Source organism: Manihot esculenta, chromosome 9, assembly GCF_001659605.2.
Source record: "Manihot esculenta cultivar AM560-2 chromosome 9, M.esculenta_v8, whole genome shotgun sequence".
Lineage (NCBI taxonomy): Eukaryota > Viridiplantae > Streptophyta > Magnoliopsida > Malpighiales > Euphorbiaceae > Manihot > Manihot esculenta.
Genome location: NC_035169.2, coordinates 7776908 through 7802854, shown reverse-complemented (window position 1 = coordinate 7802854; position 25947 = coordinate 7776908). Strand labels below are relative to the sequence as shown.

General features: G+C 34.1%; 3 protein-coding genes across 3 annotated transcripts; 2 read left to right on the top strand and 1 right to left on the bottom strand.

The window, feature by feature from the left end:
• Positions 1–9143: 9143 nt before the first annotated feature.
• Positions 9144–10057, top strand: LOC110623784 (RING-H2 finger protein ATL70). The gene has a single exon (XM_021768805.2). The coding sequence runs from the start codon at positions 9330–9332 to the stop codon at positions 9843–9845; it is 516 nt and encodes a 171-aa protein (XP_021624497.1). The 5' UTR covers positions 9144–9329; the 3' UTR covers positions 9846–10057.
• A 6333-nt stretch (positions 10058–16390) lies between these two features.
• Positions 16391–17628, top strand: LOC110623550 (uncharacterized protein At5g39865). Its single transcript, XM_021768537.2, has one exon. The coding sequence runs from the start codon at positions 16574–16576 to the stop codon at positions 17462–17464; it is 891 nt and encodes a 296-aa protein (XP_021624229.1). The 5' UTR covers positions 16391–16573; the 3' UTR covers positions 17465–17628.
• Positions 17629–21037: 3409 nt separating this feature from the next.
• On the bottom strand, positions 21038–24942 carry LOC110623668. Its single transcript, XM_043960346.1, has 4 exons — positions 24304–24942; positions 23527–23682; positions 22583–23266; positions 21038–22348 (listed from the first exon to the last, which is right to left on the bottom strand). Exons 1-4 carry the CDS (start codon positions 24652–24654, stop codon positions 21239–21241), a joined length of 2301 nt encoding a protein of 766 aa, XP_043816281.1. The 5' UTR covers positions 24655–24942; the 3' UTR covers positions 21038–21238.
• Between the last annotated feature and the right edge of the window lie 1005 nt (positions 24943–25947).

Genomic DNA, 25947 nt, shown 5'->3' with positions numbered 1-25947 from the left:
ATCACAAGAAACTACAACTCAAAACCTTATTAAGAAAAGAGAGTGTTGTGAAGCTTGGCAATCTCTTAATTATGTTTTAGATTGAATGAAAGTATGACATGTGAAGCAGAAAAATTAAAGCTTACTTGTGATCAGGGGCGGAGGGAGGGTACGGCAAGGGGGCACGTGCCGTACCGGCGACCGAAAAATGCTTTGAAGGGGGATGAAGGTGCCGCAGCGGCGCAGCCAGTGGTGCCGCAGCAGTGCAGTTGCAGTGCCCTACCAAAGGCAAGCTCCTTACATCAACATTTATAATAGGATTAAATATAATTAGAATTTTTTTTTTTTGAAATGAAAATGAAATTAAAAGAGTAGAAACTGAGATCTCTCAGATTTATTTAAACGGACTTACCACCAAAATTAACTAAACCTATCCCTTCATGCTAGAATTTCATTTATATAGTAGCATTATTTAAAATATATTTAATAATTAATTTTATTATAAACTAATATAAATAAAATATTTATCATATTCTCCATTATTTGTAGAAAATAACTTTTAAAAATATTTTTTTATGAAAATCTAACAAAATAATCTATTTTTCAGTATTTAATTTTATTTTAAAAAAATATATTTAATAAATTTATATAATATTCTTAAAATATATAAAATATTTTTAACTTTTTCTTTAATTGAAAAATATATATATAAAATTTCCATAATTTGACTATAAAATTTGCATCCACATTTAGAACACTAAATCAAATATTGTGATAAAAGAATATTTTAAATCAATTCAAAATATATAAACTCTTATTTCAATAACCCTGTAAAAAAGGAATTAAATATATTATAAATATTAAAACTATAAAAATTAAATTATTATAAATTATTAAAACTAAAAGAATTAAATCATTATAATAAATAAAGATAAAAAATTAAATTATTATAATCTAACAATAAATTTTAACAGAATGAAATTTTAGAAATAAAATTATTTTTATCATTGATGTAATACTCGGCTAATTTTTGGCGACGAAATTTCTACTTTTCGATGAAAATCTCCATCGGAATTCAAAATTTCAAAGCCGAAATATTTAGAAGGGTAAAATAGGATTTCCATAAAGTGACTTTTTTGAGTTTTGGCAAGACTTAAAAGGTTCGGCCGCTGAAGGTGGCTTCTCTAACCACCTATAAAGGGCCTTCAACCTGAAAATCGAGAGAAACTCTCCTCCATTTTCGGGCAGAGGTAATTTCATGCGCTTCCCGTTTTACTTCAATTTCTAGAGAATCCATACGTTTTTAACTACGGTTTTGAAGATCCGAGTTGTAATAACCCGGAAATCGGATCGCTACCGGCACTAAGATCCAGATCGGTTTAAGGCCGCCGGAATCCGTAGCAAGTCTGACATAAAACCTGTAAACCTGTTTAATCCCATACATGATCAAGAATATACATAAATAAATTAAAATTTTTCTTTCATACATTCTCTCATACACCAAACTCAACCTGTGCATGCACTAAACATAAACATAACTATAAATATTGACCCCTCTTTGGGATCTCATCAAAGCCCCAATGGGTGACATAACATGCGTTGAGTTGGTTTACATCTACATCATAAAACATCTGAGATCATGTATTAAAAGGGATAACAATACTCTATGGTCAAGCACACCTCTAACATCCATGAACATTTTACATTACATTTCTATACTGTACTTATACGTAACATCTCAACATTTTTCATGTCCACACTATCTATTACATAACCAAGACTTCATTACTCTTGCTGATCTCCTGGTCTACCCTGTACCTGCAAACCTGGGGGTTAAGGGAGAGGGGTGAGCTATAAAGCCCAGTGAGCAGAATAATAAAACATTTAAAACATATGGTAACATGGAATGCATCACATCACAATCATATCACATCAAGGATGAAATTGTCACCAATAGTCCTCTACATGGTCCAACTGTGCCAGAGGCGTAGAATGGGCCTCACTGGTCTTTCTCTTACATAACCTAGCATAACATAACATTCCAACTGTGCCAGGGGCGTAGAATGGGCCTCATTGGTCTTTCTCTTACATGGTGCCAGGGGCGTAGAATGGGCCTCACTGGTCTTCCGTACCGTATCATCATCATATCGTGACATATGAGGACTAAAGGATCATTCAACGTTCATCTACATCATCAACATATTATGCAATGCAACATGTTCGTGAGTTCTAATGCAAGCACCCTATTATATCTCATGGCATTCATGATGCGTGAATCATGCTAAAACTGATTTATTTATTTTAAAGCATAAGAGTTATTCCACTCACCTCTGGCTAGCTCTGACAGACACGGAAACAGCTGAACTCATTGCTGAGGTCCTCGGTTCCTCGGGTCCGAACCTACACAGGTGGACTCAAATGAGGGACCAAATATACATGAACATGACTCTGGGATACTCCCCAAAAACCCCCTAAAAACACCTCAAAACATTCATGGAATACATGCAAAGGAAGGCTGAACAGGGCACTTTCGGTGGCAGGTTCGGCGGCCAAAAGTCCCTCCAGAGCCGAAAGTCAGGCAGGTTCGGCGGCACCTTCGGCGGCTGAAACTCCCAGACAGAGACGAAACTCATGCATGTTCGGCAGCACTTTCGGCGGCCGAAACTGCCCTCCAGAGACGAAAGTCCTCTTCTAGGGGCAGGCTTCGGCAGCCGAAGGCTGCTTCCACAAGCGGGTTCGGCGGCCGAAAGTTCCTTCGGCAGCCGAACCTAAGTTTCTCCAAAGTGGCAGAAACTTAGCTCCAACATGCACAAACGCCTCCCAAACCTTTCAAACATGCATAAACCTATTCTACAACACTCTCAAACATACACAATCAAACATACAAGCTCATAGGGGTCTCAAACTAGCCTAAACCCCTACTACAATACATCAAGCATACTCACATTGCTCAAAAACACACATTAAACCCATAAACTCAAAACAACCTAAACATGCATTTCTACTTCATGAAACAACTTATAACTTGTTTAAAACATGAAGTGAGCTCAAGATCGGCCCTTACCTCTTGAAGATCGAGAGGAAAATGACCCTAGCTCGGAGATGGGAGAGATTTGAGTTTCTTGAACTTCAAAGCTCCAAAACTTGCTTTATGCTTGAAAATCTTCAAAACAAAGTGAAAACTAGTGAAAATCGTGAAAGATTTGAAGGAAGAAACTCAAGATCGGTGAGGGACGGCGGAGAGCTCACCTTGGCCGAAAGTGGGGAGAAAAACTCGCCCGTTTTTTGCTAAGGGACCCCTTTATAGGTGGCTGGCCAGGCCACATTCGGGAGCCGAACGTGCCTCCGCATGTTAGTGTATATGCCCTAGGCCATTATCTTGGACCTTTTTGTATGTCATTTTGGTTATTAATAAAAGAGGTTTTATCATTATTATTTGTTTGCATGTTACATAATAATGATTATCATCCCTGGTTACTTATTATTATGTTGATAATAATAAAATATAACTGGTATGATTATTGATTGATAATCATGAGATGATTATGTATATGTTGATATAATTCAATAATCATAAATACTTGTTAGAGAATAAAGTATTGGATGGACCCGCATTGAGATCACTACATGGGTCATTGTCATAAGTGAATCTCAAAGTAGTTATGTCTTAATCCTTTGACTTGAGATTGTCATAGTTTCCAACATAAGGACTGTTATGTTTTGACATAACCAAACGTTGTCTTTAATCGGACAATCATAAAGGTTATGATTGAGCATAATAGAAATTATGTAGAGGAAAATGAATAATCAAGATAGAATTTGTCCCTCTCTATGAGAGAGATATCTTCTGGGCCCCTCGATGAGTGAGACTGAGAAATGCATGGCCGTGCTCAAATGAATTGATAGTGTGATCAATATCATTTGAATTTATCAGTTTACTTAGAGATTGAGAAATTATAAGTTTGAACATTATAAGTTTGACATTGACCATGACTTATGTTCAAACTAGATATCGTGTGACAAAAGGATTAATTCATGTTCTATTTATTAGGTTTCATTGGACTATTGATCCTCATATTAGTTGGGTAGTCATAATGTCTTACTAGAGGCCACTTATGACTTATGGGCCTTGTGGGACTGGGCCTATTGCCAATTAATGTGAGCCTATTGGGTCACACACAAAAGAACGTTGTTGAAGTGCTATGTTATATTAATGGGTTAAAAGCCCAAAACCCATTAATATAATTAATAATAATAAAGTGTTATTATTATTAAATTTAATAATAATAAAATGTTATTATTATTAATATTTAATAATAATAAAGTATTATTATTAATATTAATTATTAATATAATTAATAATAATAAGTGTTATTATTATTAATATTAATTATTAATATAATTAATAATAATAAGTGTTATTATTATTAATATTAATTATTAATATAATTAATAATAATAAAGTGTTATTATTATTAATCATTTATTATTATGAGATAATAATATTTAAAAGATCTGCAGTCTATCTGTAACTGTTACAGATAAAGGACTCTATCACATAAGATATTTGAGTATCTGCGAGATTGTGATAGTTGGTTATGAACACAACTCCTTTTAGGAAAAGGAGTTGTGGGATAAATACAACTCCTTTTAGGAAAAGGAGTTGTAGGAAAAACACAACTGCTTTTAGGAAAAGGATTTGTGTAAAAACAAAAGACTGAAACATATAAATACCCCTTCTACGAATTGTAGAAGGCAGGTGTTTTTGAGAAAACTCAGCCTAAAAGATTGCAGATTGTGAAGCACATAATCTATCCATCTTTGAGAGAGCTAGCACTCTAGAAAGATAGAAGACGTTCGTGTGGATACCATAGAGGGTGTTCGTTTGAAAAAGCAGCACCATCAGTCCAACATGGTTTCTTCTTGGCGAGATTAACAGGTTAGTCTCATATCCATCTTATTAATTAAACGAAGCACTCGGATTCTGGAAAAGGAAATCCAAAATTTTATTTTTCCGCTGCGCAATTGGGTTGCCATTAATCTCGGGATTTCCCAACACCGCATGCATGCCATGTTCGGCGGCCGAACCTGGGCTTCCCTCACTTATGCTTTCGGGGGCCTAAAGCACTCCCGAAGTGCATGCATGTTCGGCGGCCGAACTTGAGGTTCGGCGCCGAACCTGGGTCTTCCTCCAAGATTATTTTCATGCAAAAACTCATTTTCTTTTTACTTAAAACCATGAAATACATTGAAACATTTTATGAAAACATGTTTCTACCCTACTAGAGGCTTCCGACATCCGAGATTCCACCGGACGGTAGGAATTCCGATACCGGAGTAAAGCCGGGTATTACACGAGTTGCATTTCAAGTTTTAAACCTTGGAGACCTCCAGTGATCGATTTTCCTCTTTCTCCAAGTTTGATTGCTGTCACCATAGTTGTCTCCAAGAGGTAAGCCTAAACCCTTGCTTTTCTTTTATTTTCGAAAGGTTTTCAGCTTGTGTTTTGAGGGTTTAATGGTTTTGGTTGCATGTTTGTCCTTGTTGTTGATTGTTGGATTTGAGTTTAAATGTGCTTAATGCATGCTTCCTCTTGTGTTTATGTTGTTGCATGTTGGGTTAGAGGCAGTTTTTGAGGTCTCTTAAGTATGTTAAATAGGTTTGGTTGTTGTGAGGTCCTTGCATGTGAATTTTTTTGGTGTTTTGAGAGATTGAATGCTAGGGCAGAATCAGGTTCTGCCTAAACTGGAGAATCCAGGTTCGGCCGCCGAAAAAAGGTTCGATCGCCGAAGTAAGGTTCGGCCATCGAACCTACAGGTAGAGGCAATCTTTTGGCTGCCTAAACTACCCCCGAAAGTTACTGACTTTCGGATCTGTGAAGGGGTTTAGATCGTCAAACCTGCTTTCGAAAGTTACCGACTTTCGGACCTGTGAGAGACCTTCGGCCGCCGAATCTGCCGCTGAAAGTCCCATGCTTGTTTTATATGCATGTTTTGGTATGTTTTAAGGGGTTCTTGAGGAGTTGTTTAGAGTCTTGCAAATGTTATGTTTGGTCCCTCATTTGAGTCCATCTGTGTATGATCAGACTTGGAAAACCGTAGAGACCTGCAGTGAAATAACTGCGTCAGTCTTAGACGAGCTTTAGTCAGAGGTGAGTAGAACTAAACTGATATGTTATTTTTAAGAAATCAAACCTTTTAAGCATGCTCATGCATCACGAATGCCATGATTATGTATTAGGTTGTTTGCATTAGAATTCACGAATATGATGCATTGCATTTCACTGTTGTTGTGGATGGATGTTAGATGACCCATTAGCCCTCGAGTATGACATTTTATGACGAATATGGAAAGACCAGGGTTTGCCTATTCTACGCCCCTAACACTATGTAAGAGAAAGACCAGGGTTGCTCATTCTACGCCCTTGGCATTATGGATATATTATGATATAAGAGGAAGTCCAGAGTAGCACCCGTCGTGGGCCGGGCACTATTAGAATTTGTAGATGATTACTGGTGACAAATCCATCTTGATGTGAATTGATTATGTTGTGATGCATTTCATTCGATCATATGTTTATTGAACTGTTTTTATGTTCTGCTCACTAGGCGCTTTAGCTTATCCTTTTTTCCTAATCCTAAGTTTGCAGGATCAGAGTTAGATCGGGAAAGTTGGCTGAGTTGCTGGTATAACCTTTTGTAATAGTATAGATGTGGACATGTACTGCTCTATGGTTTTTAGAATTGTGCTTTGCCCTAACTTTTGTCCTTGTAATCCTTAAGTGTGAGTTTATGTTTGAACTGAGCTTGAGGCATATGATGTTTACTATACTGGAGCATTTGATGAGGGTTCTAGTATGGGTTTTATGTTTTCAGTTTTGATATATGTATAGGTTGAGCCTTGGTTCATGGAATGTTTATATTTATACTTTCTTGCGATCATGTATGAGATTTTATCAGGTATAACAGGATGTATAGTAGGCTTACTACGGGTTCCGGCGATCTTAAATCGATATGAACCCTAGCGCCAGTAGCAGTCTGGTTCTCGAGTCGTTACAATTGAAATTGATGCTTTGAGATCCAGAGAAAATAGAGCTTACAATTGTTGAGTAAGTTTGGTTTGAGAAGAGGGTGCTCCTCTCCTTTTATTCTTTTCTTTTGTCTACTAGTGACGTCCAACGGCCTTGCTACTACTGGGCCACCTGTCTCTGTCATACGGATACGTACATATAAAAGCGTCAGACGTCTGCTCCATGCTAAACGGCTATTTAATTTTCCCCTTGGCACGCATGTAAACAGATCTACTAGGTGGATGGGCCGGTTATCCTCTTTCCTGCTGAGCCTCATGACCGAGATGGGGGTGAAGAGACTCAGGCCCAAGGAAGGCCCATTTAAGAGGCTTCGTGAACCTTAGATTAGAGTCTCGTATTGGTGATCAGAAATGATAGAAATTAAGTAGTGAATTTTATTAAATTTAAGTAATTAATTATAAATTACCTAATATTATAAAATGTTTTATTTAAAATAAATAATAAAATTTTCTCAATAAATCATAATTTAAATTCAATAAACACATATATTAATAATAGAAGTCACATCAGAACATAAACAAAAAGACAATAATATGGTTAGAGCAAGTTAACAACCATATTAACTTTTTATTATTTTTATTAAATATATATTGACACCTTAACCTTAACTATGACTTTTTTTTAATTTTATTAATATTTTTAAAGAACATATTGTCATCTTAATGATGACTTCCCTAAATGGGTATTTAGTAAAATACAAGTTGATTTTGATAGTTTTCATCAGCAAGAGAAACAAATCCTTCAATTATTGAATATGTTAGGTATTATTAACTGCCAGCACCAACCTCTCAACAATGCTTCATGGTCTTTGGCCTTCAAATATGCATAAACAGCTAGCTGTGATGAAGAAAAAGCTCCTGTGCCCATTCAATTTCTCAATAAATAAATAAAAAAACAAAGAAAAATCCCACAAGCTTTCAATTTCTTGGTAATACATGGATTGTGCAACTCACACAAAATATTTTAATCAAGATCAAACATATGCTTAGTTGACATCAATATAAACTACAGACATTTAATTAATATGTATATAGTAATAGCATTTACATTCAATGTTTTTAAAATAAAAAATTAGTATTATTCACTTTTTGCGAAAAAACTCCTTATTAACTCTTTCGATTTTAAAAAATATATTAAAATATAACTGACGTTTTAACGTAAAACTACTAATAATCTCTGTTAATTTTAATATTAGATATTTTACTATTTAATATTTATAATTTTAAAAAATTTATTAATTGATCTCTCATATTTTTAAAAAAAATATTAATTAATCTCTCCGTATTAAGAGTATTTTAGACTATTTTATAATATTTAATAGTTAAAAGTAACAGATGAACTAATTAGTAAGCTTTTTAGAACGATAAGAATATTTAATATATTTTTCAAAACTGAAAGATCAACTGTTGAGTTTTTTTATATTCTAAAGACTAAATAATAATTTTTTTCTTAAAAGAATCATGAAATCTCAAACTCAAATTCATCGTAAAATAAAAAGAAAGTGTTGTTAATCAATAAAAAAAATTTATCCATAATTATTTAAAATATTTTATTTATCAGTATTTTTTAAAAATTATGATATATTTCTAAATTTTTTACTAGTTTATTTTTATTTTAAAATCATTTAATTCATACATTTCTTTTTTATAAAATCATACTAAAACCGTTATATATATTATTAATTTTTATAATTTTAAAAAATTTATATTATTTAATACTTTAATTAAAGTTAAAATAAGTTGATTTACGATATTTTTAACAAAATAATTAAATAGTTTGATTTTTCACAAAATACAAATAAACTTTAATATAGTGATTTTAAAATAGAGATTAATTAATAAATTTTTAAGGAATTTTATTGTAATTCTTCTAATTTTTTTTAATTCTTAAATATATTTTTAATATAATTAAGGATGAGCAAGAGAAGCGTTGACCTCATAAACAATGCACTCTAAGGCAGATAGCCCATAATTTGAATATCACATCACATGCATTTGCCTCATTGGTCTATTGCCCTCTCTTTTACTTAAAGCCTCAAATGCATATCCCCTTAATTAAAACTCCACCAATTTTTTTTTTCTCTCTCTTTAATCTACATTTCCATCTCATGTTACCGTTGACTTTTTTTTATATTAGAATTTGAACAGCCTCCCCCCTTGGCTTCCATTTGTCTTAACTCCCACAGCCATGGCTGACCAGCCATTTCTATACTCTCATCCAAATCCAAATCTTGCAGCTATTGCTTTGATTTCTTGAGAATATGAACAGCACAGATGGGTCTGGAGGAGCAGGAGGGTTTCTGGGTTCAAGCAACATTGGTGGATTTGGCTATGGAATTGGAGTTTCTATTGGGATTCTCTTGCTGATCACAACCATCACCTTAGCTTCTTACTTCTGCACAAGAACACAGCAGCCATCATCAGTGGCTAACCAGAGAAGTGATAGAGAAGATCAGTCACTTGAGTTGCAGAACATTGTGGTGGATATTGGCCTTGATGAGGCCACATTGAAAAGCTATCCAAAGTTGATGTATTCTGAGGCCAAACTTCATAAGAAAGATTCTACTGGTGCTTGTTGCTCTATTTGCTTGGCGGACTATAAGAATACTGATATGCTCCGCCTGTTGCCGGACTGCGGCCACCTCTTCCACCTGAAGTGTGTCGATCCGTGGCTGCGTCAGCACCCTACTTGTCCAGTTTGCAGAACTTCTCCGTTGCCAACTCCTCTTTCAACGCCTCTTGCTGAGGTGGTTCCATTGGCAAGCAGGAGGGGTTAGGGTCGTCTTCTCAAGCCATCTCTGTGATGTAATTCCTTTCTATATTCTTTTTTTTTTCTTAAAAAATGATGAATTTTATGTCACAATACTCTTTGATTTGTAATATATAGTAGATATGATTGATCATCAGGAGTTTGTGCACATATATCATGTAATTAAAGATTGATTTACTAGTTGCAGACACAAGACCAATCAACGCTGATTGAATATTAAGATTGAATACAGTAAAAGAAAGGTATATATTTGAAGGGAAAATTACTTTTTAGTCCCTGAGGTTTAACGTAATTAACATTTCTGTCCCTCTATTTTGGCGATCCAACACTTAAGTCCCTCATTTTCTTTTCTTTCCAAATTCATCCTTCCGTCCAAAATAGCCGTTTGGGACATATGAATTGATAAAATTAACCCTCACTAAAAATCCCGCTATTTCAAAATCACAAAACCCAAATCCAAATGCCTTTTCTTCTTCTTCTTCTTCCTGCCCTTTCTGCAACTTCTTCTTCTTCTTCTTCTTCTTCTTCTTCTTCTTCTTCTTCCTACTCTTTCTGCAACTTCTTCTTCTTCTTCACCATAACTCCTACCCTTTCTGCAACTCTCAAATAATGTTTTAGGGAGAAGAAAGATGGAAAAGAGAAAAAAAAAATAAAATCAACAATGTCAAAATGAGGGAGAACAAAGGTGAAAAAGAGAAAAAATAAAATCAACTATGTCAAAAGGAAATAGAGAAAATATGAGGGAGAAAAAAGATGAAAAAAAGAGATTGAGAAAAAAAAAAGGAGAATTAATAATGGATAAAAGTAACTGGAGAAAACATGAAAGAGAAATAGGGATTTCATATTGAGAGAAGAGTATTTTTGGAAAAAATTATCACATCTCACCTTTGACTCTTTGACCAAACGGTTTAAATGGACGGAAAGACTACGAATTTGGACGGAAGAGAAAGTGAGGGACTTAAGTGTTGGGTCGTCAAAATAGAGGGATAGAAGTGTTAATTACGTTAAATCTCAGGAACTAAAAAGTAATTTTTTCATATTTGAATTATGAACTAGGTACTAGCACAGAAGCTAGACGACTGTTCAATTCTTTTATTCTTCATTTGACATAATTGATTTTGGCGGAATTTATGTAATTTTTTTTATTTTTTTATTTTTTTAAATAGAGATTAGAAATTGGAGAAGTAGAATACCTCTCAAATAATAATAAGGGTAATTTATTATTTGATCTTATATTATAAAAAAATTCATTAATCAATTTTTCTAATTTGAAAAATAGATTTTTGGCATTTAAAAAAAATTTATTAATTAATCCTTTCACTAATTTTTATTATTAAATATTATAAAAAAATTAAAATACTTAAATATAGAGAATTAATTAATAGATTTTTTTATAAAACTGAGTGATATAATAAATTTTTTTAAATTATAATAACTAAATAATAAAATATTTAATAGGTAAAATTAGTTATGTGTGGATTAGTAAATTTTTTAAAATATTAAAAATATTTTAATATATTTTTTAAAATTAATAAATCAATCAATAAATTTTTTCATAATATAATAATTAAATAATAAAATTTTGTAATAATATTAATAATGATGATAACAAAAGAAAAAAATGTATGATTGCGAGAATTTGAAGCACTTGCTCATTTTGGGTCTAAGCTACACAAGGAATAATCCAACTAAAATCTCGTTGTGCTTTATTCCTTTTGTTCTATAATTTTTATTTACATTATTTTTACATACATATTAATAAATATAATTTTTTATTAATTTTTTTAATTATATTTATATATTAAAATTTATTAAACAGTAAAATATATTTTAAGAAATTTATTAAAAATAAAATTAAATTAAATAAAATTATAATAGTTAAATATAATTTTTTATTAATTTTTTAAATTATATTTATATATTAAATTTTATTAAACAATAAAATATGTTTTAAGAGATTTATTAAAAATAAGATAAAATTAAATAGAATTATAATAGTTAATTTATAAGTTATTATAATTTTAAAAAAGTAAATAATAATTTTGAATAGAAAAAAATATAAATAAAAATTATGAGACGGAAAGAGTATATATTTATAAGAAATAAAATCTTATTTTTAAGAAAATTTAAATTAATTTATTTTTTTTCTATTAATTCTTTAATTTATCAAATAATTTAAATTTTTAATTTAAAAATTATTTTAAAAACAATTAAAATCATATATAATTTTATAAGAATTTATTTCAATTCTTTTCTTCTTAATTAAATTATTTCAAACGTAGAAAATTTTCTTTTCCTAATATGAAACCAAATTAGTCCTTAAGATGCAAGAAATTGGCAACAGGAAACTAACATCAGAGGATTCTAATTGATGCGATTAATTAACAGCACATTAATACATTATATCTTAGGTCATTATAGTATTTTAAAAATAAATGGAATTATATATAATTTCATAAAAATTTATTTAACTTTTTTAAAATAAATTATTATAAACTTTTAAAAAAAATAGCATTACTCGTAAATTTTAAATTTTTTAGTTAAGTTACTCTCAACCAAACAAATAGGAGATCTTAAAGAAAGCTGCTAAAAAAAATCTCCATGACATAAATAAAGAAATTGCAGACAATTTCCAGATCTGCTAATATTTTTCTAGAAAATTATTTAATGTTGTGATGATGTTGGACCTCACTCATCTTAGAGGAGGTTAAGCCTGAAGAAGCGAAACAAGTTCAAGGTCTCAAAAACCCACTTCATTTGGCTGATTTAGCATTTTCGGTCCTGACTCAGACACATAGAGCAGATCGAGTCGTCCGCAAGCTTGGATCTCGCAGGAAGTAGTCCAGTCCAGTAACGTGATATAAAGAAGGACAGCAGGCCCAGTCATTTTGTAGCCCTGTCCGCGCGTGCCAGCAAAATTAAATAGTCGTCTGGCGTGGAGAAGGACTCTGACGCCTCCGTACATACGAATCTGAATATAGGGACATGTGACACTGTAGCAAAGAGGCCATTTACTGTATTCTGTAATTTTTTCTTTTTGATGGCCAAAATTTTCTTGATGTAGGATGTCGATTTTGTTCTTCTTTAAAGAAAATATTAAATAAATTTGTTAATATTTAGTTGATCAAACAAGTCTTTTTTAAATTAATTTATATTTTCATTTTGTGTGAATTGTACGAGAAAAATGTTCTATAAAAAAATAAAAGGTTCTTAAATTTTTATTTAATAGTTAATTTAGTTATTGAAAAAAAAATTATTATCAAATATACCTAAATCGTATCTTAGATCAAATAAACTTTACATATGTAATACCCGGCTAGAGTCCGGCATCGGAATTCTAGGTTCCGATGGAATCCAGGATGTCGGATCCCGCTAGAAGGGTAAGATTGATGTTTTTAAGTGTTTTAGTATGTTTTACTGGTTTTGGTACAAAAGGAAATGAGTTTTGAAATGAAAAGAGCCAAGGAAGAACTGCCAGGTTCGGCCGCCGAAGGTGAAAGTTCGGCCGCCGAACATGCATGAGTTTGGAATCACGTTAGGCCGCCGAAGGTGGTCTGGCCAGCCACCTATAACAGGCCCTAGGTCGGTGACTGAATAAGATTTTCTTTCCATTCACAGACAGAGGTGAGACCATGATCTTCCTTGGGTGATTTTCATGTTTTCTTCAAATCCTTCAAAGTTTTGATGAGTTTTTATGTTGTTTTAAAGGTTTTGAGCAAAAGATCAAAGTGTTGAAGTTTGGAGACTTTGAGAGCTTGATTCTCCATATCTCCACGTTAGGATCACCTATCCTCGAGATCTTTCTGAGGTAAGTGTGGATCCTTAGCTTCTCTTATGTTTTTTGAAGGTTTTATGGAGTTGTTTGGGTAGATATGCATGTTTAGGTTAAGTTGTGGTTTTGGTTGAGTTTTGGTCAAAGCATGCTTATGTGTTGGTTGTGTTGTATGTTTGGGGTTTTAAGTTAGTTTTGGACCCCTTTGTGCCTATACTTGAGTATATGTAGGTTGTGGTTTTGTTGGTTGCAAGTTTGAGTGAAGTTTGGGCACGTTTGCATGAAGCAGAACAAGTTTCTGCCTAACTGGGAAATCCAGTTTCGGCCGCCGAAAGAGGGTTCGGCCGCCGAACATGCTAAGGAGGTGGTTTCGGCTGTCTAAGCTTGCCTAAGCTTGCCCCCGAAAGTTTGGACTTTCGGCTCTGGAGCGGGGTTTCGGCCGCCGAAGGTTAGGGACTTTCGTCCCTGGAGTGCCTTTCAGCCCCCGAACCTTGCCCCCGAAAGGGTTCGGCTGCCGAAAGTGAAATTTGGCCGCCGAAGGTGCTTGAGTTTCGTCTCTGGATGGGACTTTCGGCCGCCGAACCTGCCGCCGAAAGTGCCTTGTCCAGCCTTCTTTTGCATGCTTTATGTAATTGTTGTAGGATTTTTTTCAGGGGGTGTTGGGGAGTTTTATAGAGTTATTCTTGAGCTAGTTTGGTTCCTCATTTGAGTCCATCTGTGTAAGCACAGACCAGAGGAACCAAAGAGATCAGCAGTGAGCACTGCTTCAAAGTCAGTCCCGAGTTAGCCAGAGGTGAGTGGACCTAACCTTAATTCTTTTCATTGAGAAATCAAATGCTTTTAGCATGTTTCATGCATCATGATGATTATCGTAGGTTGATTGCACTAGTTTCACGAATATGGCGCATTGCATAATATGATGAATATGATGATGTGGATGGACCAAGGCGACCCCAATAGCCCTAGAGATGTTGTAAGACTTGGTCGGGCCAGGCATACACATGTGGTAAGACCTGGCCGGGCCAGGCATACAGATGTTGTAAGACCTGGCCGGGCCAGGCATACTGAGGTTGTAAGACCTGGCTGGGCCAGGCATACTGATACTGGAGGGAGTTTTGGTGGTCATGTCCATCCGTGATATGAAATGTTTGTGATATGATGCATTTCATGAGAGCATGTAAATAATGAACTGTTTTCGGTGTTTCTACTCACTGGGCTTTATAGCTCACCCCTCTCCCCTAACCTAGTTTTGCAGGTTCAGTGTGCAGGGGAGTCTAGCAGGGTACAGGAAGAGAAAGAGTAAGAGAAGTGTAATAGCATAGTGTGGACATGTAATGATGTAAAGAGATGTAATGGTTTTGTATAGCATTGTGCTTGACCCAGATGTAATGTAAATCCTTTTTTTGTATCCATGGTTTGTTTATGACTATGTCCAGTTGAGGAGTATGTATGACCAGGTTTAACATATACTGTGTGGACTCAGTTAGAGCTTTGATGAGTGCTCTGGCAATGGGAGTCTGTGTACAACGTTAGTGCATGCACAGGTTGAACCATGGTATGAGATGGCAGAGGTTTGCAGGTTATGTATGAGCATGTATGGGATTTTACAGGCACACAGAGAGTATGGCAGGCTTGCTACGGGTCCCGGCGACCTTAAGTCGATCTGGATCCTAGCGCTGGTAGCGGTCCGGTTTTCAGGTCGTTACATATATTTAAATTTCGCATCACTAGAAAATAGAATTCTGTGTTTTAATTCAGCGAAATTAGGATCATATTTAAAATCATAAAACTTCATGTTAGGACTTTATTAGTAGGTTAGTGGGGTTTGTAATATTTGATTTAAATTAATAAAATTAATTGAATTAAATTAATTTAAAAATTCGATTTAATATTTTATTAATTTCAATTCGATTTAACTTTTAATTTTAAAATTTTTCATTATTTTTATTCAATTTTAATAAAAAAAAATCAATTACTATATAAGAAAAAACTTATATAGTAAATTTATATAAAATATTATATATTTATGCTATAAATCCATATAAATTCAATCTAAATAAAAATTACTAATTGTTAAGAAAAAATTTACGTATATCGGATCTACATAAACTACTAGTATTAATATTAGTAAGGCGTATATGAAATCCAATTTAAACAAGAATTGTTACACCAAGAAAATTCGTCCACATTTGGGAATCTCGAGATTTGGTAAACACGATTGGTTTGATGTCCAAAGGGTTCATCTATTTGAACTAGAGAAAAAATTGTGGCAAAGTCCAATCCATCAAGCCTCAAAGCCTTCTTTCATACTTGGTATTGAAACTTGACCTTTTGCTTTGCTCCATTGGAAACCATTGAATTGGTACTACACCACCAATCAAACTCTGCCTCATCAAAAGGCATCAAGGGCATGAGTTGTAATCTGAGCCAATTCTTTTGAAATGAAAAAGCACTCCTTTTCACTTGTTGCCCTTCATACCTTGATAAGGCACCAAAAATTATTTCTTGATACATGCAATCTGACTAATTTGGTTCATAAGCAGGTATTAAGGGGCAAAACTCTCTTGTTTTAGAAGTGTTTCATATTCGGTGTTCGAATTCGAGAACTTTAATTAAGTAGAAAAGATTAAAGACACTAAAAAAAATTATTGGTAAAGTGTCACTGCACTAAAATGGGGTGGGGAAGCACCGTGGAGAATAGACACCCCCACCCCACCTCTCCACAATTGATGCAGAGATCAATTCATCACTTTAAAAAGCAACAAACAGATAGCTTTTCAGCTTTTCACTTTTTCTGCCACTGGAAACCAAAAGAGAAACCTCCTTAACCCTGTTCATGTCCTCTAGTCTCCTCATTAGTCAATTCTCAACTAAAAATTTTTCCCCATTCCATCTGTTCCACTGATCAAATGCTGTTTTTCATCACATGTCATCCAGTTTTTTGATCAGACAAACACAAAGACATGAAATCAATGAAGGGAAGATTCTTGAAGAAACTGAGGTTTATTCCAACCATACACACACTTAAACATGGTCTGGTTTCTCACCTCAACTCCACAGACAAGTTCTCCAATCAGATCCTGCAAATCCCATCAGTTTACATACAAGAAGATCACAAGATCAACAATCTCCAAGAACCTGTAACTGCAGATATTGCTGTATCAGAACTGAAAAATGAAGAATCTGATAATTTGGAACTCCATGTTCACGACGATGAGAAAATTACACCCTTTACGGTGTTCAACGACAATGTCCCAGCAGCCATAGATAACTTGGAGTCTCCCGTCTCCTCGGAGATTACCATGGAATATGACACAGCTGATGAAGCTGATCATGAAAAGTATACTGAAGAATATTCATCTCTTTCACATTTTGAAGAGAAATGTCCTCCCGAAGGAAGCGAATCTATAGTTCTATACACAACAAGTTTGAGAAGTATAAGAAAGACATTTGAAGATTGCCACACGATACTGTTTTTGCTGGAAAGTTTCAAGGTTGAGTTCTATGAGAGAGATGTTTCCATGCACTTAGAATACAGGGAAGAACTGTGGAGAATATTGGGTGGCAGAGTGATTCCTCCGAGGCTTTTCATCAAGGGAAGATACATAGGAGGAGCTGATGAAGTTGTTAGCTTGCACGAGCAAGGGAAGCTAAAGAAGCTCTTGGAAGGAATCCCAAAACTCCTGTCTAATGCTCCTTGTGTTGGCTGTGGCAACAAGAGATTCGTAGTTTGTTTCAATTGCAATGGAAGCCGCAGGGTCTTTAATGGTGGAGAGAGTGATGAAATGAATATCATTAGATGTTCTGAGTGTAATGAAAATGGATTGGTTAAATGCAGCATTTGTTACCGATGAGTGATGAGTCTTGGCTCCTGTTGGCTGGTTAATTGGCTGTGATCAGTATTTCTTTATTTTGCTCTTTCTTGATTCTGTGATGTATTAATACCCTCTTCTTCTCTCTAACTTCTCATCTGAATTTTAATTTCAGAACATTTTTTTTTAACTGGGAGATTATTCAATAGCTGTTGCTTCAGTTGCTAGAGGTCTGTGGGATTGCAGATATTGGATCATACATCAAGTGACTTGATATATCAAGTGCTATTTCTATATATTATATCATATTTCCTTCGGCCCTTTCTTGTTCTTGTGATGTTATGTAGCTACTCTCTCGGACCTTCTTGATCTAGATTTCAGAGCAATCACCGACTTAGCTTAATTTAGTGCATTGGAGTGAACTTAAGAATTCTCGTGTTCAACTCTTTTCAATCTTTTATCCCTTGTAATTTTAACCAAAAAAATTTATATTTTAGTACCATTTGTTAAATTTTAAAAATCTATTTTTAAATCAAATAATATTTGAGTGTTATGCTATTTTCGTTTAAGTAAAGTTAAAAATTTGACTCTAATAAATAGAATAAATATTCACTTCAACCACCTTACTCTTTAATAAATCGATTGTGCGAATAGAATAATTATTATTTTTCGATAAAAACAAAGTCCATTTTTAAAGCTCAGCTGATTGTAGCCAACTGCATTAGAATTGCTTATTGTGCATGCATGGTCTAATAACAATAAATCTATAATGAAAGAAGAGAAGAGAAAGAATGTATTAAGAGGATTATGAAGGATTTGGAGCCTAGTGAATTTGAATTGAAATGTAATTATTATCAAGTTAGGAATAATTAGTTGTGAAGAAGATGCACATGGGAATGTGTGGTTGGTGTAAAAAAGCTTGTGTGGTACAATAAAGGATGAAGTGAACTCATTATCCACCATCTATGCCAAACCCTTTTTCTAGAGTCAATGCAGCTTTCTTCTGTTAAAAAATATTATTATTATTAATAATTTTTAAAACCCTAATTAAATGAGAGATAAAAATGTAAGTTATAAATCTCATTATACTTGACATCAATATTCGTGAGGAAATATTTTTTAAAAAAATTACTATTACGTTTCGAAAAAATTCATTAATTAATCTTTTAATTTTAAAATTTATTTTTAACACATCTGAATAATTTAAAAGTTTAATAATTAATTTTTCCATTAATTTTAGCAGTTAAATATTAATTTTAGTCCGGTGGTAGCAGTTAAATATTAATTTTAGCCCGGTGGTAAGTGCATCTTAATAAATTTTAGAGATTTCAAATTTTATTTTCTCAATCTCTAATTTTCATTTTAAAAAAATATTATAAAAAAAATTATAAAAAAATTTCTAAAGACTAATTAGTATACATTTTATAAAATTAAGAGATTAATTAATAAATTTTATAAATAATATAGACTAAATAGTAAAATTAAAATTAATAAAAAAATTAATTAGCAGATTTTTTAAAATGTCGAAACTATTTAATGAATTTTTTATAATACAGCGAATAAACAATAATTTTTTATTTTTGAAATTCACACTTCAATAGAACAGGCAAATATATGAAATGAAAATGAATAGGCAGGAGATGTATGAGCTATAAACATAAATTATCAACTGTTGGATTACATCTGCATGCTTGATCAGAAGGCTGTTGATTATTGAGCACAGTGTTCATCTGCATACTGAATAGGTTCCAATGTGAAATTGCATGAAGCAGAGAGACAGGAACATGACATGCCCTAGACATCAACGTATAGGAAAAGGAGTAGACAGTCACTAGTGTTTGTCTGGGACCAGAAGTGAAGAAAATGAACCCTTATCCAGCAGAAGATTAGATCACCACAAAGCTAAGCTAAAGCTAGTGGCCCCTTTTTTTTTAACTTAATCAAACTACTAATTGATATGGGTCCACGGCTCATGTGCAGTTGACTTAACTGGCCTAAAACTTTGCTCATAAAATTTCAAAAATTTCTGCAATTTTATGCACACTTCTGTTTGGAAGATGAAGCATTATAATACCCACCGGGTTTTGCTTATTCCACTCATTGGCTACCCTGCTGCATTGATTGTTCCTCTTCTTTTAAAGCCAACATTAACATAGCTAAAACAATTAGATTAATTCTGTGTTTATCAAGATCAACTGATATCACAGTATTATTAAAAAAAATTTGTTAAAGAAAATTCACTGATTAGTTTCTTAATTTTAAAAAATATATTTTAAATTTTAAAAAATTTATTAATTATTATTTTTATTAATTTTAACCGTTAAAAAGTTTGGTTCCTTCCCCTAAACTATCCTCCTCAGCACCAAAGCTTTACTCAAAGTTGAATATCCATCAAATTGAACTCTAAAGCCACAAAAGCCAGACACAAAGAGGATTGAGGATTAGGTCATCAGGCTAAGAAGTATGTGATTGATTTTGAACCAATTAATTTATCTATAATTGCTTTCAAAAGAGAGAATAAAAAAATGTATTATAATTAACTAATTGACTATACATTCCTTGTCTGTATTTTTATTTTAAAGAAAAAGAAAAGGACCTAGTCTTTTTGAAAATCACAAAGTTTCAAATGGGGAAATCTTTTTCATGCCCTTAAAAGAACAACCTTCAAAAGTTGCTCTTTATAGCTTACAAAATATTGGGAAAATGTAATTGGCAAATAACCAGAATCCAAAAGAAAAATCTTAAACCATTCACATCCTCACTACAAAATCTAACGGTAGATTTGATATAATTACCTGTGCATAGGAACTTGAAATCCGAAAGGAGCTCCAGAATGTTACCTTTAGATCAGCCTGTCAAAGTCACAAGACCAAACAAGAATTTTTTGAGAAATGTTGGTCCTGGCTTTTGCAGGTATTTCTCCTTTGCCCATCAACTCTGTGTGCACAGCCACTTTCGGTGGTTGGCCTTCTTATGCTTTTTGAAGTTGGGTACTTTTTTTGGGATGTTCACGATGTTTTCTCTGGGTTGTTCTGGTCCCTGGAACTCTACATTATCTTTTTGATTTTGTTCTAATGCTACCTCAACAACTTGAATCCGATCACTGAAGATGATTGTCTATCTAGGTTTCCTTTGAGCCTTCTCAATCTTTTCTCCTACCGTACGTGGTTTTATGTTGAAGGAATGAACCATCTTCTCTATCTTCGATGGTCGTTGTCCCTTCCCGTGTTGTGTGCTTTCAACGGCGCAACACTCTAGGCCTCTGTTAAGGTTTTGGGTTGTACTCTTTACGGTTCAAAGCCTTGCTTTTCTAGGGTTAAGTTCTAGGTGGGTTTCTCTTTAGACGGGCTTCTTCTTGTATGGTATTGATTTCAAGCCTTGAGCCTTGTCTGTTCTCTTAACTGCTTTTAATGAAATATGCAATATTTAACGACAAAAATATATTCAAAAAAGATGAGAAATGTCAAAAAGTTGAACACTAATGAGGAACTAGAAAAGCTGAAATAGAAATTAACGTGCTATACACAACTCTTTTCTATGGAAAGATCAGGCAAAAGGCAATTAGAAGATGTCACAACTAGACAGTAACAGTAACAGAGACAGACAAGGTGCCAATATATGAAAAATAAAGACAGTTCCATTTCAAGAACAGATTAGAAGAAACACAACCCTTTCTCTTGCAAACTCATCAAAAAGCTGATATAGTTTCCTCTTTGTTAATATCCCATTCACGTCATACGAAATCCATTAACAAATAAAAACAAGTTAGGCTAATCACACTTGCTAAAATTTACACTTAAGTCTCTATGCAGTAAACTATTCTATTGCAACTTCATTGGATTCCAACGGTGCTACCATTGGCATTGCTGCTGCCGCCGCTGCATGAGTTTCTGGCAATGCTTGTAAGTGCTGGGTATAGTGGAACTCAATCTGCAAACGGTGATGAAGAGGTGTTGATGCCATTAAACCCTTCTTAATATCCGCCTGCAATTCCCGGATTGGAATTGCAGCCAAGAAGCTCTTTATATACTCCTTGCAAGAGTTTTTTCCTTGGCAAACCACCTCTCCTTCCTCCTCGCTCTTCATTGGTTCCTGAGGCTTGATTACAACTGCACCTGAGACAGAAGCCTCCTCCTTGTTCACCTGCTGATCCTTGGGTTCCACATCAACTGCCACGACAGGCTGATCAGCCAGTGTTTTCTCATCGGATGGCTGAGCAACATTTGGCAATTTGCGAATAACTGTATTGCTGTCAAATTTCAAAATATATGCCTGATTGCACCCCTCATAGAGTCTTTCTCCTAACGTGTCGATAATATAGTAAGCTTCTGGTTCAACCTTGAGGATGAAAAAATGATCATTCCAGCTTACGATGTAGACCTGAGGTTCGTCATTGCTCGGATGTTCTGATCCAGTGCCACTAATCTCATCCCAAATATTATCAAAGGACATAGCACCAAGCAGAAAGTCAAATCTTCCTTCATCCATCCCATCTGGATGGAAAAATCCAATGAAGGACTTTCCAGGAACAACAGAAAGCGAACGTATTTTGGCTTGGAGGACAGTTTCAAGATCAAAGTGCTTGTCTGGAAATTGCTCCCTGTAGGTCTCCTTCTCACATAGGTTTCTCCATTCCAGTGATCCTTCTCTGATCAAACTATCGAATTGAGATTTGATCGGCATGATGTCGAGATTGTTCTGAAACCAATCAGCAATTACCGCAACGAGTGCTGTACATGCACTCTCCCCTGCTGCCTGCTCACTTCTTTGGTCAATGGAAGCAAAAAAGACCTCTGTTTGAAGCATCATGTGCCCATCGCGACTTATTATTTCTTTGCTTTCCCAACTGCCCACAGCAAAATTGTCATCTCCAAAATCAGAAACTGATGATCGATTTGCAGATGAATCTTCATCTGCTTTATGAGGCTGCAAAAAAAAAAGAGTTGCCATCATTCAGAGCTAGAACTTATCCCAGTTGATCTAAGGAATTTAATTAAAAGATAAAAAAAAAGAATAAAAATAATCACAAGAATGCCCTGAATCATAGTCCAAGATGACCAATTATGTTCAATCTTTAAATACCACTCACTGGAACTAAAACGGTAAAAGAAATTATTAGCTTAAAGCATGAAAATAATACATATGCAAAACTGATCTTACCACAAGAGCACCATTGTCGTCAGAGCTAAGCTGCCGACGATCAAAATCAATATCATCTCCACCTTCTTCTCCATATGCCTTTTTCAGCAATGGCTCTCCTTTGGTCTTAGGTGACCTAAAGCTCAATTTCCTCTTTCTCCAAGATAGTATGCTACGCCTTGAGCTTTGCAATACAGATGGCTCAGAGATTTGAGTTAAATCGTCAATGTGTGAGGAACCCACATCTGACTTCCGATTGCTGTAGTAAACCCAATCTTCATTTTCACCATTTTTGCTCATATCAGATTGAAATGATCCTCCAGCACAATTTGCATAAGCCAGTGTGCCATAACTGAATGACTTCCTAACAGTAGAATCCTCCTTGATATCATCTGATTCTCCTTCCTCAAAATCATCACTTGAATTTGAGTCAAGTGGATAGTTATACTCGCCTTCCTCACTTCTAGCAGAGCACCTGCCTTCACTTCCCTCTTCCTCATGGCAAGCCTTTTTTGCTCTCCTGGTGGAAACATAATCTGTAAAAATCTTAACCTTCCTGAGGCCAGCTTTAATTGCAGATAGCTCATCCTTCTCAGTTGAGACTGTTTCTCCTGATTGAGGTGGAGAGGAAACAGGAACTATTGCTCTCTGCAACGGCTCTGTGGCTTCAGGAGCAGTTCTCAATTCCAATAAGCTAAGTGATATCTGTATGGTTTACATAAACTTTCCATAAGAAAGTGAAAATTTAAGGAACTGGAAATGCAATTGGCACTAAAAAATAATAATATACTAATAATAATAACAACAAAACAGAAGAGCAGGGAAGGGGGATCCATCAGCTGTTCACCTCACTGGGACATAATCACAAATAGGTAGAACTCTAATACCACCACCACTAGGAAAATGTCAAATGCTAAAGCTTGCAGAATCAATATGGGCGAAGTAAAAGATTTTAATACACATACACATAGCACAGGCTGAGGCTCAGCTGCACCAGCAGGAAGCAAGAGAGGTAGCCTTAATTCCAACTCTTTCTGTTCAGCAGCAGAAGCATATTCAGCAAGGTTTAGCATTGCAGTTCCAACAGCAGAAACCTTGTTTTTCAGACCTCGGTTCATACCCTGAATCAGAAAGCAGCAGCTTAATTCTCCCCAGAAAGCAAAGACAGAGAAATGAATTACAGAAATCATGTAAGAATTGCAAACAAATGACTAATCCAAGATAGCAGAAACCAAAAACAGCAAAATCAAATGATCGTTTTTCAGAAAGATCACATAGAAAATGGTTTCAAAGAATCCAATCAAACACAAATCGTGAACTGTGACCAAGAAGATAAATTCTCCATCAATCTAAAATTCTAAATCAAATGAATGCAACAGTAAAGAAATATAACTAAATCCAACTTTTAATCTGCAAAGATAAATTCAGAATCCATCATCCACTCAAATTGACTAAGAAATATAATCAGCCAAAACAAAAATAAAATTCAATAGCTGATGAAATAGACACTAATCTTCAATCACAACCCAGTTCCACCTTCATAGATGGCAATCCACACCAACAAAAAGATTTTGAAGCCAAAAAAAAGAAACAGCCCAAAATATTTGTATTCATCCATGAATTCACCAGTCGGAATTCTCCCAACACCCACCAGAAAAAGGGAAAAAAAAAAAAAAGAAGAATAAGAAGAAAGGCACAATTTTTAATAAAAATAACAGAAAGAGAAGGAGAAGCAAACCCACATTGAGAACTGTGAAAGCGATCTCCCAAGGATGAAACACATTGTCCTTCTGTGGCGATAGAGTACATAGACTCTGAAACTCCTCATCCCATCCAACGACACCGTTTTCCCCACCAAAAACCTCCACTTCTTTGGTGAAATTCCTCTTCACCGTCCTCCTCAAAGGACTCAGCGCAAATTTCGTACCCTTCCATCGAATCTCCACAGTTAATTTCTCTGAATTCCTTCCCTTGTCCTCTCCACCCTCATGCACCAGATCCCACCCCTCCATCTTCTGGACCACCAGTCTCACCTGGTACTTCCGGGGACCCGACAGCGGCCAGGGCCGCCACTTCATCATCTTAACCACCATTCCTCAAAGTCTCTTAAAAAAATCGAAAAATGCACAATAATAAACCTCAAAACTCCAATTCTAAAAAAATCAAAAAAATAAAAAGATTCAAGTATTGTTTTTCCTGTCACACAAGTTCAATGAAAACGAAAGCGAAAACAAAGATCAATGGTTGTTTCTTGGGAATTTAGTGAGAGAGAGAGAGAGAGAGAGAGAATATGCCGTTATATGGGGAATGGATTTTTAAAGAAATAGAGTTGTTACTCGTTAGCTTACTCAGAGAGAAAAAAGAGAGAGGGGGGGGGGGGGGGGGGGGGGGCGAATAAAAAGAGAGTCTTTATCTAAGAGACAATACAGTGCAAGGTGTTGGGTTAGAGGAAAGAAAAAAAGACAAATAAGAAGTTAACCATGGTTAAAGCAACAAGAACAGAAGAGGGTTAGGGCTAAAAGTGGTCGTGAAGTGGTGGGGGTGGGGGTGGGGGTGGTTGGGAGGGCGGAAACAGAAGCCGAGCTCTTTTGGTTAGAAGACTTGGTGGTGGGTACTCCGAAGGGTAACGGCGTATCTACGAGCGATTAGTTGACTTCCAAGTTAATCCCTTTTTCTACTCATTTCCTATTTGTCGGATAGGCATTTTTTACTTTTTAATTGCAAAAAGTTTTTAAGATAATTTTCCCTATTTGACGAATTCAAGATTATACAATAAATAAATAGATATTTGAATAAAAAAAATATTTTATTCCTATAAAAATTACCACTCTCAAATATTAGCATAATAAATTTGACATTAATATTATATTAGATAATAATTTTAAAAATAATATTTAGAATCTATTGATCATATTAATTATTATAGTAATTATTAAATATTTAATAATAATAGATATCAGATAATAATTAATTAAATATTATAGAAAATAAATTTTCAGTCATTAAATATTAAATTAAGATTTTAAATATTATTTTTAAAATTATTATGAAATAAAATTTTAATATATTTAGAAATTAAATGAATGAATTGCGAAAAATTACCTTTTATATATAGTTTATCTATCTAACTACTAACTGAATAAGTATTATTTATTAAAATAATTAGCATTTTTAAATATTATTTTATATTGAATTTTATAAAATTATAAAGAGATATTAAAAAAAATTCAAAATAATTTACATCTATACCTAACATTTTAATTTTGATAGTAAAAGCTAAATTTTTCTATTTGTTAAAGTTATAGCGAATATAATTAAATTTAATTTAAATAAATTAATAGTAAATTATAATAGAATTTTTAAAATTTTATATTATTAATAAAATA